This window comes from Mesoplodon bidens (assembly GCF_964165515.1).
Source record: "Mesoplodon bidens genome assembly, chromosome: 3".
Classification (NCBI taxonomy): Eukaryota; Metazoa; Chordata; class Mammalia; order Artiodactyla; family Ziphiidae; genus Mesoplodon; species Mesoplodon bidens.
The window spans coordinates 83,226,442-83,242,883 of NC_138178.1; the positions used below are offsets into that span (position 1 = coordinate 83,226,442).

The window sequence follows — 16,442 nt, forward strand, 5'->3', positions numbered from 1 at the left end:
CTTTGATTATTAAAAGTGGGGGAAAGTAATCATACCTTAATGACGATTTGATAGACACAATCTTTTAAAACAGTAATTCTGAAAGTTTTGGGCTTTAAGATCCTTTTATTTATTTGTTTGTTATTTTTTATGATGCAGATATAGGATCCTTTTATACTTTTAAAAATTATTGAGAATTCCAAGGAACTTTTGTTTAAGTAGGTTGTATCTACTGATGTTTACTGTATTGGAAAATAAAACTGAAAAATTTAAAATACAAGCACACACAATCATACATTCTATTAGCCATTAGAAGTATGATGTTATCACATATCTTGTCTCTGGAAAACTGCTCTGTACACTTAAAACAGAATGAGAATGGAAATAACGTTTACTGTTATTGTGAAAATAGTTTTGACCTCTTGGACCCCTTGAACGGTTGAGTCTTGGGACTCCAGGGATGCTCAGGTGACACTTGAGAACCACTGTTTTAAACCATTTACAGAGCTCATGGATGTGAAATGATAAAGGGACGCTTGTGATGAAACAGGCTTTAAACTTTCACTTTTACATTCCTTGCTTTCTTCTTTGATTTCTCTTTTTTTTATGTATACAGCAGGTTCTTATTAGTCATCAATTTTATACACATCAGTGTATACATGTCATTCCCAATCTCCCAATTAATCCCACCACCATCCCCAACGCCCTGCGGTTTTCCCCCCTTGGTGTCCATACGTTTGTTTTCTACAACTGTGCCTCCATTTCTGCCCTGCAAACCAGTTCATCTGTACCATTTTCTAGGTTCCACATATATGCGTTAATATACGATATTTGTTTTTCTCTTTCTGACTTACTTCACTCTGTATGACAGTCTCTGGATCCATCCACGTCTCAACAAATGACCCAATTTCATTCCTTTTTTATGGCTGAGTAATATTCCATTGTATATATGTACCCCATCTTCTTTATCCATTCGTCTGTCGATGGGCATTTAGGTTGCGTCCATGACCTGCCTACGGTAAATAGTGCTGCAGTGAACATTGGGGTGCATGTGTCTTTTGGAATTATGGTTTCCTCTGGGTATATGCCCAGTAGTGGGATTGCCGGATCATATGGTAATTCTATTTTTAGTTTTTTAAGGAACCTCCATACTGTTCTCCATAGTGGCTGTATCAGTTACATTCCCACCAACAGTGCAAGAGGGTTCTCTTTTCTCCATACCCTCTCCAGCCTCTGTTGTTTGTACATTTTCTGATGAAGCCCATTCTAACTGGTGTGAGGTGATACCTCATTCTAGCTTTGATTTGTATTTCTCTAATAATTAGTGATGTTGAACAGCTTTTCATGTGCTTCTTGGCCATCTGTATGTCTTCTTTGGAGAACTGTCTATCTAGGTCTTCTGCCCATTTTTGGATTGGGTTGTTTGTTTTTTTAATATTGAGCTGCATGAGCTGTTTATATGTTTTGGAGATTAATCCTTTGTCCGTTGATTTGTTTGCAAATATTTTCTCCCATTCTGAGGGTTGTCTTTTTTTTTTTTTTTTTTTTACTTTTTATTTTATATTGGAGTATAGCCGATTAACAATGTTGTGATAGTTTCAGATGCACAGCAAAGGGACTCGGCTATACATATGCATGTACCCATTCTCCCCCAAACTCCCCTCCCATCCAGGCTGCCACATAACATTGAGCAGAGTCCCCTGTGCTATACAGTAGGTCCACTGGTTATCCATTTTTTTTTAAGTTTATTTATTCATTTTTGAGGGTTGTCTTTTTATCTTGTTTATGGTTTCCTTTCCTGTGCAAAAGCTTTGAAGTTTCACTAGGTCCCATTTGTTTATTTTTGTTTTTATTTACATTACTCTAGGAGGTGGATCAAAAAAGATCTTGTCAAAGAGTGTTCTTCCTATGTTTTCCTCTAAGAGATTTATAGTGTCCAGTCTTACATTTAGGTCTCTAATCCATTTTGAGTTTATTTTTGTGTATGGTGTTAGGGAGGGTTCTAATATCATTCTTTCCATGTATCTGTCCAGTTTTCCCAGCACCACTTATTGAAGAGACTGTCTTTTCTCCATTGTATATCCTTGCCTCCTTTGTCATAGATTAGTTGACCATAGGTGTGTGGGTTTACCTCTGGGCTTTCTATCTTGTTCCATTGATCTATGTTTCTGTTTTTCTGCCAGTACCATATTTTCTTGATTACTGTAGCTTTGTAATATAGCCTGACGTCAGGGAGTCTGATTCCTCCAGCTGCGTTTTTTTCCCTCAAGACTGCTTTGGGTATTCGGGGTCTTTTTTGTCTCCATACAAATTTTACGATTTTTTGTTCTAGTTCCGTAAAAAATGCCATTGGTAATTTGATAGGGATTGCATTGAATCTGTACATTGCTTTGGGTAGTATAGTCATTTTCACAATATTGATTCTTCCAATCCAAGAACATGGTTTATCTCTCCATCTGTTGGTATCATCTTTAATTTCTTTCATCAGTGTCTTATACTTTTCTGCATACAGATCTTTTGTCTCCCTAGGTAGGTTTATTCCTAGGTATTTTATTCTTTTTGTTGCAATGGTAAATGAGAGTGTTTCCTTAATTTCTCTTTCATATTTTTCATCATTAGTGTATAGGAATGCAAGAGATTTCGGTGCATTAATTTTGTATCCTGCAACTTTACCAAATTCTTTGATTAGCTCTAGTAGTTTTCTGGTGGCATCTTTAGGATTCTCTATGTATGGTATCATGTCATCTGCAAACAGTGACAGTTTTACTTCTTCTTTTGCAATTTATATTCCTTTTATTTCTTTTTCTTCTCTGATTGCTGAGGCTAGGACTTCCAAAGCTATGTTGAATAATAGTGGTGAGAGTGGACATTCTTGTCTTGTTCCTGATCTTAGAGGAAATGCTTTCAGTTTTTCACCATTGAGAATGATGTTTGCTGTGGGTTTGTAATATATGACCTTTATTATGTTGAGGTACGTTCCCTCTATGCCCACTTTCTGGAGAGTTTTTATCATAAATTGGTGTTGAATTTTGTTGAAAGCTTTTTCTGCATCTATTGAGATGATCATATGGTTTTTATTCTTCAATTTGTTAATATGGTGTATCACATTGATTGATTTGTGTATACTGAAGAATCCTTGCATCCCTGGGATAAATCCCAGTTGATCATGGTGTATGATCCTTTTAATGCATTGTTGGATTCTGTTTGCTAGTATTTTGTTGAGGATTTTTGCATCTATATTCATCAGTGATATTGGTCTGTAATTTTCTTTTTTTGCTGTATCTTTGTCTGGTTTTGGTATCAGGGTGATGGTGGCCTCGTAAAATGAGTTTGGGAGTGCTCCTTCCTCTGCAATTTTTTGGAAGAGTTTGAGAAGGATGGGTGTTAGCTCTCCTCTAAATGTTTGATAAAATTCACCTGTGAAGCCGTCTGCTCCTGGACTTTTGTTTGTTGGAAGATTTTTCATCACAGCTTCAATTTCATTACTTGTGATTGGTCTGTTCATATTTTCTGTTTCTCCTGGTTCAGTCTTGGAAGGTTATACCTTTCTAAGAATTTGTCCATTTCTTCCAGGTTGTCCATTTTATTGGCATAGAGTTGCTTGTAGTAGTCTCTTAAGATGCTTTGTCTTTCTGCGGTGTCTGTTGTAACTTCTCCTTTTTCATTTCTAATTTTATTGATTTGAGTCCTCTCCCTCTTTTTCTTGATGAGTCTGGCTAATGGTTTATCAATTTTGTTTATCTTCTCAAAGAACCAGCTTTTAGTTTTATTGATCTTTGCTATTGTTTTCTTTGTGTCTATTTCATTTATTTCTGCTCTGATCTTTATGTTTTCTTTCCTTCTGCTAACTTTGGGTTTTGTTTGTTCTTCTTTCTCTAGTTCCTTTAGGTATAAAGTTAGATTATTTCTTTGAGATTTTTCTTGTTTCTTGAGGTAGGCTTGTATAGCTATAAACTTACCTCTTAAGACTGCTTTTGCTGCATCCCATAGGTTTTGGATTGTTGTGTTTTCATTGTCATTTGTCTCTAGGTATTTTTTGATTTCCTCTTGGATTTCTTCAGTGATCTCTTGGTTATTTAGTAATTTACTGTTTAGCCTCCATGTGTTTGTGTATTTTATGTTTTTCCACTGTAATTCATTTCTAATCTCATAGTGTCGTGGTCAGAAAAGATGCTTGATATGATTTCAATTTTCTTAAATTTACTGAGGCTTGGTTTGTGACCCAAGATGTGATTTATCCTGGAGAATGTTCTGTGCACACTTGAGAAGAAAGTGTAATCTGCTGTTTTTGGATGGAATGTCCTATAAATATCAATTAAATCTATCTGGCCTATTGTGTCATTTAAAGCTTCTGTTTCCTTATTTATTTACATTTTGGATGATCTGTCCATTGGTGCAAGTGAGGTGTTAAAGTCCCCCACTATTATGGTGTTACTGTTGATTTCCTCTTTTACAGCTGTTAGCCGTTGCCTTATATATTGAGGTGGTCCTATGTTGGGTGCATATATATTTATAATTGTTATATATTCTTCTTGGATTGATCCCTTGATCATTATATAGTGTCCTTCCTTGTCTTTTGTAACATTCTTTATTTTAAAGTCTATTTTATCTGATATGAGTATTGCTACTCCAGCTTTCTTTTGATTTCCATTTGCATGGAATATCTTTTTCCATCCCCTCACTTTCAGTCTGTATGTGTCTGTAGGTCTGAAGTGGGGCTCTTGTAGACAGCATATATATGGGTCTTGTGTTTGTATCCATTCAGCAAGCCTGTGTCTTTTGGTTGGAGCATTTAATCCATTCATGTTTAAGGTAATTATCAATATGTATGTTCCTATGACCATTTTCTTAATTCTTTGGGGTTTGTTTTTGTAGGTCCTTTTCTTCCCTTGTGTTTCCCATTTAGAGAAGTTCCTTAACATTTGTTGTAGAGCTGGTTTGGTGGTGCTGAATTCTCTTAGCTTTTGCTTGTCTGTAAAACTTTTGATTTCTCTGTGGAGTCTGAATGAGATCCTTGCCGGGTAGAGTAATCTTGGTTGTAGGTTCTTCCTTTTTCTCACTTTAAGTGCATCATGCCACTCCCTTCTGGCTTGTAGAGTTTCTGCTGAGAAATCAGCTGTTAACCTTATGGGAGTTCCCTTGTATGTTATTTGTCATTTTTCCCTTGCTGCTTTCAGTAATGTTTCTTTGTGTTTAATTTTTGCCAATTTGATTACTGTGTGTCTCGGCATGTTTCTCTTTGGGTTTATCCTGTATGGGACTCGCTGCACGTCCTGGACTTGAGTGGCTACTTCCTTTCCCATGTTAGGGAAGTTTTCGACTATAATCTCTTCAAATATTTTCTCTGGTCCTTTCCCTCTCTCTTCTCCTTTTGGGACCCCTATAATGCGAATGTTGTTGCGTTTAATGTTGTCTCAGACGTCTCTTAGGCTGTCTTCATTTCTTTTCATTCTTTTTTCTTTATTCTCTTGTGCTCAGTGAATTCCGCCAATCTGTCTTCCAGGTCACTTATGTGTTCTTCTGCCTCAGTTATTCTGCTGTTGATTCCTTCTAGTGTAGTTTTCATTCCAATTATTGTATTGTTCATCTCTGTTTGTTTGTTCTTTAACTCTTCTAGGTCTTTGTTAAACAGTTCTTGCATCTTCTCGATCTTTGCCTCCATTGTTTTTCCAAGGTCCTGGATCATCTTCACTATCATTATTCTGAATTCTTTTTCTGGAAGGTTTCCTATCTCCACTTCATTTAGTTGTTTTTCTGTGGTTTTGTCTTGTTCCTTCATCTGGTACATAGCCTTTTCATCTTGTCTATCTGTCTGTGAATGTGGTTTTTGTTCCACAGGCTGCAGGATTGTAGTTCTTGTTTCTCCTGTCTGCCCTCTCGTGGATGAGGCTATCTGTGAGGCTTGTGCAGGTTTCCTGATGGGAGGGAGTGGTGGTGGGTAGAGCTGGGTGTTGCTCTGGTGGGCAGAGCTCAGTAAAACTTTAATCCACTTGACTGCTGATGGGTGGGCCTGCGTTCCCTCCCTGTTGGTTGTTTAGCCTGAGGCAACCCAACAGTGGAGCCTACCTGGGCTCTTTGGTAGGGCTAATGTCAGACTCTGGGAGGGCTCACGCCAAGGACTACTTCCCAGAACTTCTGCTGCCCCTGTTCTTGTCCCCACGATGAGCCACAGCCAACCCCCGCCTCTGCAGGAGACCCTCCAACACTAGCAGGTAGGTCTGGTTCAGTCTCCCGTGGGGTCACTGCTCCTTCTTCTGGGTCCCACTGCGCACAGTAGTTTGTGTGTGCCCTCCAAGAGTGGAGTCTGTTTTTCCCCCAGTCCTGTCAAATTCCTGCAGTCAAATCCCACTAGGCTTCAAAGTCTGATTCCCTAGGAATTTCTCTTCCCATTGCCGGACCCCCAGGTTGGGAAGCCTGATGTGGGGCTCAGAACCTTCACTCCAGTGGGTGGACTTCTGTGGTATAAGTGTTCTCCAGTCTATGAGTCACCCACCCACCTGTTATGGTATTTGATTTTGCTGTGACTGCGCCCCTCCTACTGTCTCATTGTGGCTTCTCCTTTGTCTTCGTATGTGGGGTATCTTTTTTGGTGAGTTCCAGTGTCTTCCTGTCGATGATTGTCCAGCACCTACTAGTGATTCTGGTGTTCTCACAAGAGGGACTGAGAGCATATCCTTATACTCTACCATCTTGGTTCAGCTCTTATTTGTCTTGAGAAATTGAAATCTGACAATTTTACTTTCGTTAAAAAAAAGGAAAATATTTTTGTTATGTATTCATTTCCTGTGTCATGGCAGTTTATGCTCTTTGGATCTAGTGTGGACCTAGACTTACCCTATTTTTACCAGGAAACAATTAGTCACTCAAGGCTATCATTTCTTTTGTAAATTTATGATATTTATCCAAGCCTTAAAAAATGAGTTCTGAAGATATTGGTACATTGAGGAAAGACCATCTCATTGTATTAAAGTAGTACCATTCATTAAAAGATTTTTTAAAACCCATGTCTCTGGAACACACAATACTGTCATGCATATTTAAACATAAAATAAATGGTTAGACATAATTTTGTTAATGAAAACATTTATATGTTGAAGAGACGTAATTATTAATAAAGCTCTTAAGGTATACAGAATATGTAATAGAGATTGATGAGTGAATCAAAGTAAGTAACACTAGAAAATTAAAAATTAGGAAAAATGAGAGGCAATACTTAACGTATCTATATGAATGGCAATGACGTGTAAGGTACAATAAGCCATGAGGGAGTAGTGTGTTTGGGGGGAGAGGAGGACATGGGACTGCTTCTCTGAAGAAAGAATTTGTTCAGGTTAGTCAAATTTGTATTAGTATTCACACTCTAATAAACGGAATCTTTGTTTTCAGATTTTTCAGGTTGGGATTCTGCTAGTTTGTCGCTCAATAATGAGACTTGTCAAAGAGCCAGGCATTTGAAAGTTGATGATAAATATCCATTTGTGTCACAATCAATGACCAAAAATCAGTCAGCATCCACAGAATTTGGACAGATGACCTTAACAGATAAAGAAAAGATTAATATCGGAGTGTTGTTTCTGTTAGGGGATTACACGCTCCGTGACCTGTGTGAGTCACAACTGCCAGAAAACAGAGAAAGCAAACAATGTAATAAATAAGCACAGAGCCCTCAACCGTAGGCCACCTCGGCATGGCTTCACCATAATCCTGATGTTTCCAAAATCATTTTGTGGCAAAATCTGCTTTGTGTTTACTCCTTTTATTCAACCTGCAGCCAAACGTCTTTTAGCAAGACGTTTGCATTCTTCCTCTGACCAAAGCAACATAATAAATAACAATGGGAATTAGGAGAGAGAATAGGTTCCTTAGACTAGTATTTAGCATACACCTGAGAGTGGGTAGCAAGATTATATTTAGAACTTTGGGACTAGTTGGGAAACCTAGGCAGACATCTCAAGATTCCCTTCTCAAAATGTAGTTTCTTAGCTTTATTTTTGTTTAGCTCTGAATTCATTAGTATTAGTTATAACTATATTCAATGTAACGAAAAAAGCACCTCCAAAACCAAATAGTAAACTCTTGTATTTTCTATGAGTTTATATATTTTAGAATTGGCTTTCCCAGCAGTAATGGGAGTCATTGGGGATTGCTACATAGTCCCTCCTTCTTAGCTGTGTCCACATAGTATACCAACTTATTATTTTTAATGAATTAATAGTTCACAAGGGATATTGGTTTTAAGGAGTGCTGATCATTTAAAGATAGTGTAAGGAAAATCAATTCTAATTCTACTAGGATGCCCAGTCTATTGATTAACCACATCTAATATATGTTCTACATAAATACCAATTAATTTAGTGCCCTTAATCAGTCATATGATCAGGACTATATTAATAAATCATACACTGTTTTCTTTTTCCAGTCCTATAGTTTTATCTTCTTGTCTTTCCTTACCTGTGGAATTAATGTTACATTTACAAAAGATTCTCAGTTATCTCCCAGAGTAGTGACTACAAGCTATAACCTCAAAGTTTTTTTTATCTATACAAGTGACTTGTTTGCTCTCATTTCTCCATGAGCTTGGTAGGTCCAAGAAGCACAAATTCAAATGAAACACGTACACGAGCCCCGTCAACACAGGAAGATGTGAAACTGGAAAACTGGAAACTAAATACAAGCAACTTAAAACAGTTCATGCAGATCATTTCTCTTCTCAATTGATACCTTTTATAAAGTAATAAGCAGAGTCTAGTTCTTGAGGTGCCCAGGATTCGTGCATTTATTTATTTAATAAAGATTTATTCTATGCTGGGTCCTGGTAATTTTATATCCTAAATATTTCTGGAAACAGTCCCTCAGTGTAGGCCTGCATCATCTTTTTTTTTTGCATTATAATGCCATGAAATTCTTCTCCCTCTATTAATTTGTATGGCCTTCAAATTCATCCCTCCTGCAGCATTTAGAGTGATCTATCTCAAGTGCACCAGTGATCGTGAACCACTCTTTAAAGCATATTAATGTCCAGCCATCTTAGAATGACACGAGGCTTTCATAATCTAACTTCTACCTGACTCTCGCTCTCTAGCCCTTTCTGTCTGTCCTTTGCTCTGGAATTCTGAACTGCTGGTGATGCTCTCTCATCTATCCCTGTATTTTAGACAACTATTCACCCTGTTTTATATATGCTTCTCTGCCTGTCTTGCTACAGCTTTCCATGCTCTCTCCCTCTCCTGCCCTCTATTCCCTTGAATCTGACTGACCTCACTGTGTAAGTCTCAGCTCAGGCATTATCTCTAGAAAAGCCATCCCTGACACCTTTTATCTACATTCTTCTTTAAAGTCCATGTTTAGTACTGAGCAGGAACTCAATAAATAATTATTGAGTAAAATAAAGACTGTTTATACAAAGATGATTTCAAGAGATTGTCCTCTACAGTCTAGAAGCAAAGAGGATAGACGTGAAGAAATAATTTACAGTTCAGGGGATGAAGATACACTAGAAAAATCTATAAAGTACTAAGGTAGCTACTAGGAAAGAGATACCTATTTGGGGAAAGAGAGCTGTAATCAAGGAGGACTTCACAAAGCAGGCTGAGTCTTAAAAGGTGAAAACTACTTTGTCAGAAGAGTAGAGGAAAACATTTCAGATTAAGGAACTGATAAAAGCATGAAAAGTAACAGTAATTTTGGAAACCATGAATAACGTTGCAGTTGAAGCTTGGTGTGTTGTTAAATAGGTACTATTATGAAGTAGAGAACAGAGTATATTGTGACTTTCTATGTTTGTCCTGTATTTTTAAATTTTGTTTGTTTGTTTGTTTGTTTTGCGGTAAGCGGGCCTCTCACTGTTGTGGCCTCTCCCACTGCGGATCACAGGCTCCAGACGCACAGGCCTAGCGGCCATGGCTCACGAGCCCAGCTGCTCCACTGCATGTGGGATCTTCCCGTATTGGTGTACGATCCCGTGTCCCCTGCATCGGCAGGCGGACTCTCAACCACTGTGCCACAAGGGAAACCCTTTGTTTGGTTTCTGATTGTTCTGTTCATTGATGTTTGGTGGATGAATTTGTAAATGAATCTTTGAGATGTTTGTGTGCCTGTAACCTGGTGACATCTGGTATTTCCCAGATGGTTTGTTGGAGTTTTAGGTAATTAGAAGTATTTCTTAAAGAAGTAAATATTCAGCTAAAGATTAAGCTTAATTTAAATTGTCATTTGATAGAATTTTTTAAATCTATTTTTATAAAGATTATGTCTTTTATCTAACTGTTCTAAGTAGTTAATTTTAACTAAACATATAGATTTGTCAGCAGAACTAGACTTAGAAATAACATCGGAGGAAGCACAAGAAAGGCTTGATGGAAGTGAAAATAACCACTCACAGGTATGTAAAAATGTAAATGTAAATTTCTGGCTCAATATTGTTTTCTATGCTTTAACAACAGAGTTCAAATGAAACTACCTTTCAAAGTTAACCTCTTAAAATTGATAGATAATAATTTAATAGTTAGTTTTTATAGTGCTTTAATTACAAAGCTTAAAGTATTGTTAGAATCTATTATAATTTATAGTTAAACTTTGTACTTGGAATTGAGGCAAAAAAATTTCCTCAATATTGTTTGCTTCTTCCTTACATGATAAAGAAGGTGATAATCAAATACTGAATCGTATGATTAAGCAGTTGAAATTATGAACAGTATATCAGTGATGGTCCGTGAGTTAGATTCATGGAAGGAGAAATCATTCACAGCTGTTCAAAATTTGCAGTTTCAAATTGCCAGTCACTAATGCCAAGATTAAAGATTTATTCTGTCCTGTGACTTCTATGTAATCGACCTAAAGATCTACATTCAGGGAGAGAAGGGGTCATACAATCAACCCAATTGCCTATTAAGGAAGCAGACCTTCCAGAATTGGACCTTTGTTGTTAGGGTACAAACAATAACTTTCTAATTTATTTCATTTCAGGGTAGGAAACCAGTAAATAATATTAAACAATGTTTTATCCACTTTCATTAGTGGATATTAGAATATAATATAACTGAATGAAAGCAGGTATTATATCAATGTATAATACTATCATAGTATATAATTTGCATTAAAATTTAGGAATTTGTTCCTCTTTCTGATTGATGTTAATTGATTTTGGCTCCTAGTAATTTAAGGTTTGTCTATTCTCCAGTTACTAGTCCTTAAAAAAAAAAATCCTTACGTGCACATAGGGACTTTTTAAGGTACGGTGAGGTGAAATATTTTTTTTTTTGAGACAAATTTTTTATTTAATTTTTAAAATCAGTTACAAATATATTTATATATGGGAGATACTCAATACAGATCTGTTGAAGGGCTGGAAACCAGCTTTCTAGAGCCTTCCAAATTCCAAAATGGCTCAGAAACAAGCTGTCGAGAACTGAAGACCCAGTGATGGATTTTTATGGTCAGTTCCCTTCATGACGAAAAAAGGAGGGTTTTTTTATTTTTATTTTTTTTATTTTTTATTTTTTTTTATTAGTTTCTGCTTTATAACAAAGTGAATCAGTCATACATATTCATCTGTTCCCACATCCCTTCCCTCATGCATCTCCCTCCCTCCCACCCTCCCCATCCCACCCCTCCAGGCGGTCACAAAGCACCGAGCTGATCTCCCTGTGCTCTGCGGCTGCTTCCCACTATCTATCTACCTTACGTTTGGTAGTGTATATATGTCCATGCCTCTCTTTCGCTTTGTCACAGCTTACCCTTCCCCCTCCCCATATCCTCAAGTCCATTCTCAAGTAGGTCTGTGTCTTTATTCCCGTTTTACCCCTAGGTTCTTCATGACATTTTTTTTTTAATTCCGTATATATGTGTTAGCATACGGTATTTGTCTTTCTCCTTCTGACTTACTTCACTCTGTATGACAGACTCTAGGTCTATCCACCTCATTACAAATAGCTCAGTTTCGTTTCTTTTTATGGCTGAGTAATATTCCATTGTATATATGTGCCACATCTTCTTTATCCATTCATCCGATGATGGACACTTAGGTTGTTTCCAGCTCCGGGCTATTGTGAACAGAGCTGCAATGAACATTTTGGTACATGTCTCTTTTTGAATTATGGTTTTCTTTTTAAGGTACGGTGAGGTGAAATATTTTTAAGTAAGGAAGCCTTTGTAACATTAAAAATCATCTCCTAATTCATTTTTGGTAGATTTAACATATATGAATGATTTAGTTCAAACAAACAGTGACAAAATTGGATTTGTGAGTTCATGTTTTTCTCCTGTTTCAGGCTAAGGCAAGTTATTTTTCACTTCTTAGTTGTAATCCAGTGATTTGTGAGTAGCTAAACATAGATGAAGAAGTTTAACGGTTAAATTTTAACTATTTTCTAATTTTTCTTTGTCGTACTTGATTACTTAAGGATAAAGTTATTTTAAAAACATGTACCCTGACAGAAAAGGCATCTGAAAATCAAATCAAGCCAATTGATCTTCCGCTTTTGCATCTGCAAAAAATGCCTCAAGAACCAGAAATGAATAAGGAATGTGATAGAGAGGACATATCTGTATGTTCAGGACTTCCTTGTGTACAAAAGCATGAGGAAATGTGGATCAAACGAGGCAAATTAGGGTGGAAAAATAACTTCAAACGCATCACAAATAAGTTAAAGTGGAAGTGTGGTGGAACTTTTGAAAGATACAAAATTACTGTTTGTCCTGAGGAAGAGCCACTACATGATAACCCTAAAGAAGGAGCAAACATAAAGGAAATACCTTCTAATTTGACAAATAATATACCTGACTGTCAGGCAAAAGTTGCATTTGGAGTATCTGTCTCTCTAGCATTCCCAGCATTTCCTGAACAAAAAGAACCCAGGCTTGAAAATGCTTTTCCATCTTATTTAACCTCTGGGTCTTGGGGACATTCTTGCCCGTCATCTTCACAGCTTTATTTAAATGAAAATAAATTAGACTATGAAAGTGATAAACCAGACACTGAACATGTTTTTAACAAAAATGAGGAGAGTTTTTATAATGATACAGAAAATAAAAAAGTAAGGGACTCAGTAGTTACATTTGAAATGCAAGAAGACCAAGAGTTTGATATGCAAATGTTACAAAATATGAACCAAAATACCACTAATTGGAAATTAGACATCGGATGTACACCTCAGTCTAGTGATCCCAAAAGACTTTTTGATGTATGGCTTGCCCGCTCCAATGAAATGAAACACATGATTCAAATAAAAAGTTGTGATATTTCTGCTGTTACAAATACTTATAAGAAAACCAAACCAATACAAGACTGGTTCCAGAAGCCATTGCTTGCAGATAATTGCAGTGCTAATAACTATAAAAGCATGCAACCTGAATTAGAAAGTGGGAGTTCTTCTCCACTGAATAGTAACAGAAGATCCAAAGTGTATCTAAATGAAGAATTACAGCAAGATATGCAAAGGCTTAAGAATGAGATAGGCATGTTACAAGTAGAGTTCCTGGCTTTGGAAAAAGAGAAAATTCAACTTCAAAAAGAGATAGAGGTTCATTTGCTGCTACTTTGTTCTTTCTCTTTATCAATGATCTGATCCATTCTGATTTTCCACTTAGTAATAAAATGGGGTCAGCTAAATAGGTAATTGTGTAGAAATAGATTACTTCTGCCATCTAAATAATAGGAAACTATTTTCATGGCTTTTGTTCCTTAATCAACCTAAGTCTCTCTCTGTCAGTCTTTCATATGAACTGGGAAACTAATTTAGCTACATACCATGTGACCTTCTGAGCCAGAATTTCCACAAAGGAAATTGCTTAAGAAATATAATAAGCTAGGGTTTGGGGGGTTTTTTTAATCTATTGGGTTTTAAATATAAATTACACTCTATAGTATGGGAAGGAAGCAGTGACTGAAAGAAGGGACATAAACACGTATTCCTGCTAAACTAATCTCTTTATTGTGCTTTAGTGTATGCGATCTTCTCTGCTTTACTCAATCGCTTGGCACTTAGAATTCCAACATGGCCACTTCAAGATATTTTTAATAACAAATACATGTACTCCCACAGATTCTTTAATCACCACTCTCAGATGTTTCTGTTGAGTCAGACCTTTACATTATGTTGTTTAATAAAATGTGGTAAGTTTTGACATGTATGATTTTATCATTTAGGTAGTATAAACCCTCAGCCAAACAAATTCAGTATTTATCTCCAGAGGAGAAAACTGTTTTGACGTGCAGTGAGGGTTTTTTTCCTTCCAGTAATAGATTTTTTAATTTGTTTGTTTGCTCTTTTGTGTAAGAGGTGCATTGACTGAGTTTTAAAGTAGACAAAAATCTGTAGATATTCTCCTTTAAAAGAAAAAGAGATGAGCCCTACCCCCAACTGAGGCATTAAATTACTTTGCCAAAGTCACACTTTTAACTTATCTGATTAATCTGATGAATTCATTTGGTAATTTATCAGATTCAGTGTTACAGAATTGTATCATCTCTTTTGGTGCCATGAAATGATAGGAAATGCCACTTTAGGGGCTTTGGACAAATCATTGAACCTTTCTTGGTTTTATTCCCATTATTGGTAAATAGTGGGGCTAAAGTAGATAATTGCTTCCTTACCGTTTAGCTCTAAAATTTCATGGTTATTGAATGTGAAATTGGGAGGCATTACTCATTTTCCAGAATTCCACACTAACTAACAATTCATCAATTTCACCCTACTCCTGTTTTTTGGTAAACTTTGGTTCATATATTTTAGTGAACACCGTCACTTTTTTGATATTCCCAGGATCCAAATGAAAAAAGAATTGTGAAAGGCAGTGGGGGAAGAATAGCTTCAGTGCAGAAAGAAGGATGTTTCCTTTTTGTTACTGAAGCACCAAGGTGTCCCATCCTCTAAATTTGGCTGTTTAATGCAAAATCCAGGTGGTAAAGACCAAAGAGGACAAATTTTGTGTCTTTGTCTCTTTATTTCTCTGTCTCTGCCATCAGACAGGGAAGAGTGGATGTGAATAGCTGCACCACATTAAGAAAGCCCTTTTTGAAATTTTTAAAATTTTATTTCTTTTCCTCAAACAGAAAGAAGCAGACTTTACACAAATTTCAATGACTTGTAATTAAAAAAATTAAAGTAAGCACAAAACTATTTTTATTGCTTAAAGCCGGGGCAAACTCTGAGTCAAGTAATTAATGACAATGAAAAGGTCTTTATAATGAATAAGGTAATAACAATTATATGTAGTGTCAAACTTTCATTAAAGGTTGAAGAAGCAAAGAAGAAGCACAAAAGTAGTGAAATGGAAGTATCAGAAAACATATATGATGCTGATGATAGTGGATTAATTCAACAGAGAAAGAGCAGAAAAACTAGTAACCAACAGTTTCCTACCATGGAGAATGAAGATTCTGATAGGTAAGCCTATGTCAGTATTTAACAATAGATAATTGTTATTTTCCTATAAAACAAGTTCTCATTTGAGCTAATGTTCATGATTAACAAATTTTATATTTTTCTAGGGTTATAGTTATTTCTAATACTCTTGTCCTTTAGCCTTAATACTAGAGTTAATTGGTTAACACACCACCATATTACAGTATTAGAGTATTCTGGATTTGACTGTATACTTACCTTTACCAGTGTGTTGTATATTTAAATATATTTTATGTTACTAATTAGCGTCCTTTCAGCATTTCTTGTGAGGCAGGTCTAGTGGTGATGACCTCCCTCAGCTTTGCTTTGTTTGGGAAAGCCTTTATCTCTCCTTCATTTCTGAAAGACAGCTTTTCTGGATAGAGTATTCTTGGTTGGCAGGTTTTTTCTTTTAGCACTTTGAATATGTCGTCCTACTCTCTTGAAATCCATTGATAGACTTATGGGGGTTCCCTTATAATTTACAGGCCTCTTTACTTTTGCTGCCTTTAAGACTCTCGCTTTGTCTTTGATTTTTGACAGTTTTGTTATAATGTCTCCTGGCGAGGATTGCTTTAAGTTGAGTTTGTTTGGTGACCTATGAGCTTTAGGAACTTGGATATCCAAATCTCTCGCCAGGTTTAGGAAGTTCTCAACCATTTTTTCTTTAAATAAGCTTCTGCCACCTTCTCCCTATCTTCTCTTTCTGGAACTGCAATGATTTATGAATTATTTCCTTTGATGGTATCTGGTAATTTATGTAGGCTTTCTTCCCACTTTTTCATTCTTTTTTTCTTTATTCTCCTCTGATTGGATAATTTCAAAGCTCCTGTCTCTTAACTCACAGATTCTTTCTTCTGTTTGATCCATTCTGCTGTCAGTGCTCTTTATTGCATTTTTCCTTTCATTCATTGTATTCTTCAGCTCCAAAACTTCCATTTGGTTATTTTTTATTATTTCTATCTCTTTGTTAAACGCCTCATCTTGTTTGTGTATTACTTTCCTGATTTTATTGGGTCGTCTTTCTGTGTTTTCTTGTCGCTCACTGAGTTTCCTTAAAACTACTATTTTGAATTCTCT

At 36.3% G+C, this 16,442-nt stretch overlaps 1 protein-coding gene across 9 annotated transcripts in view; it reads left to right on the top strand.

Moving 5' to 3' along the window:
• The window catches only part of LOC308614817 (ankyrin repeat domain-containing protein 26-like), a 165,322-nt gene that overhangs the window by 109,757 nt on the left and 39,123 nt on the right, over positions 1-16,442 (top strand). For all 9 annotated transcript variants that reach the window (XR_014015439.1, XM_081229572.1, XM_081229573.1 and 6 more), the window contains exons 32-33: positions 10,278-10,360; positions 15,214-15,365. Coding sequence is in view for 8 of the 9 variants with exons in the window: in XM_081229572.1 (XP_081085698.1) it covers positions 10,278-10,360; positions 15,214-15,365 (235 nt within the window). In the remaining variant the exon portion in view is untranslated. The remainder of the gene's footprint in view (positions 1-10,277; positions 10,361-15,213; positions 15,366-16,442) is intronic.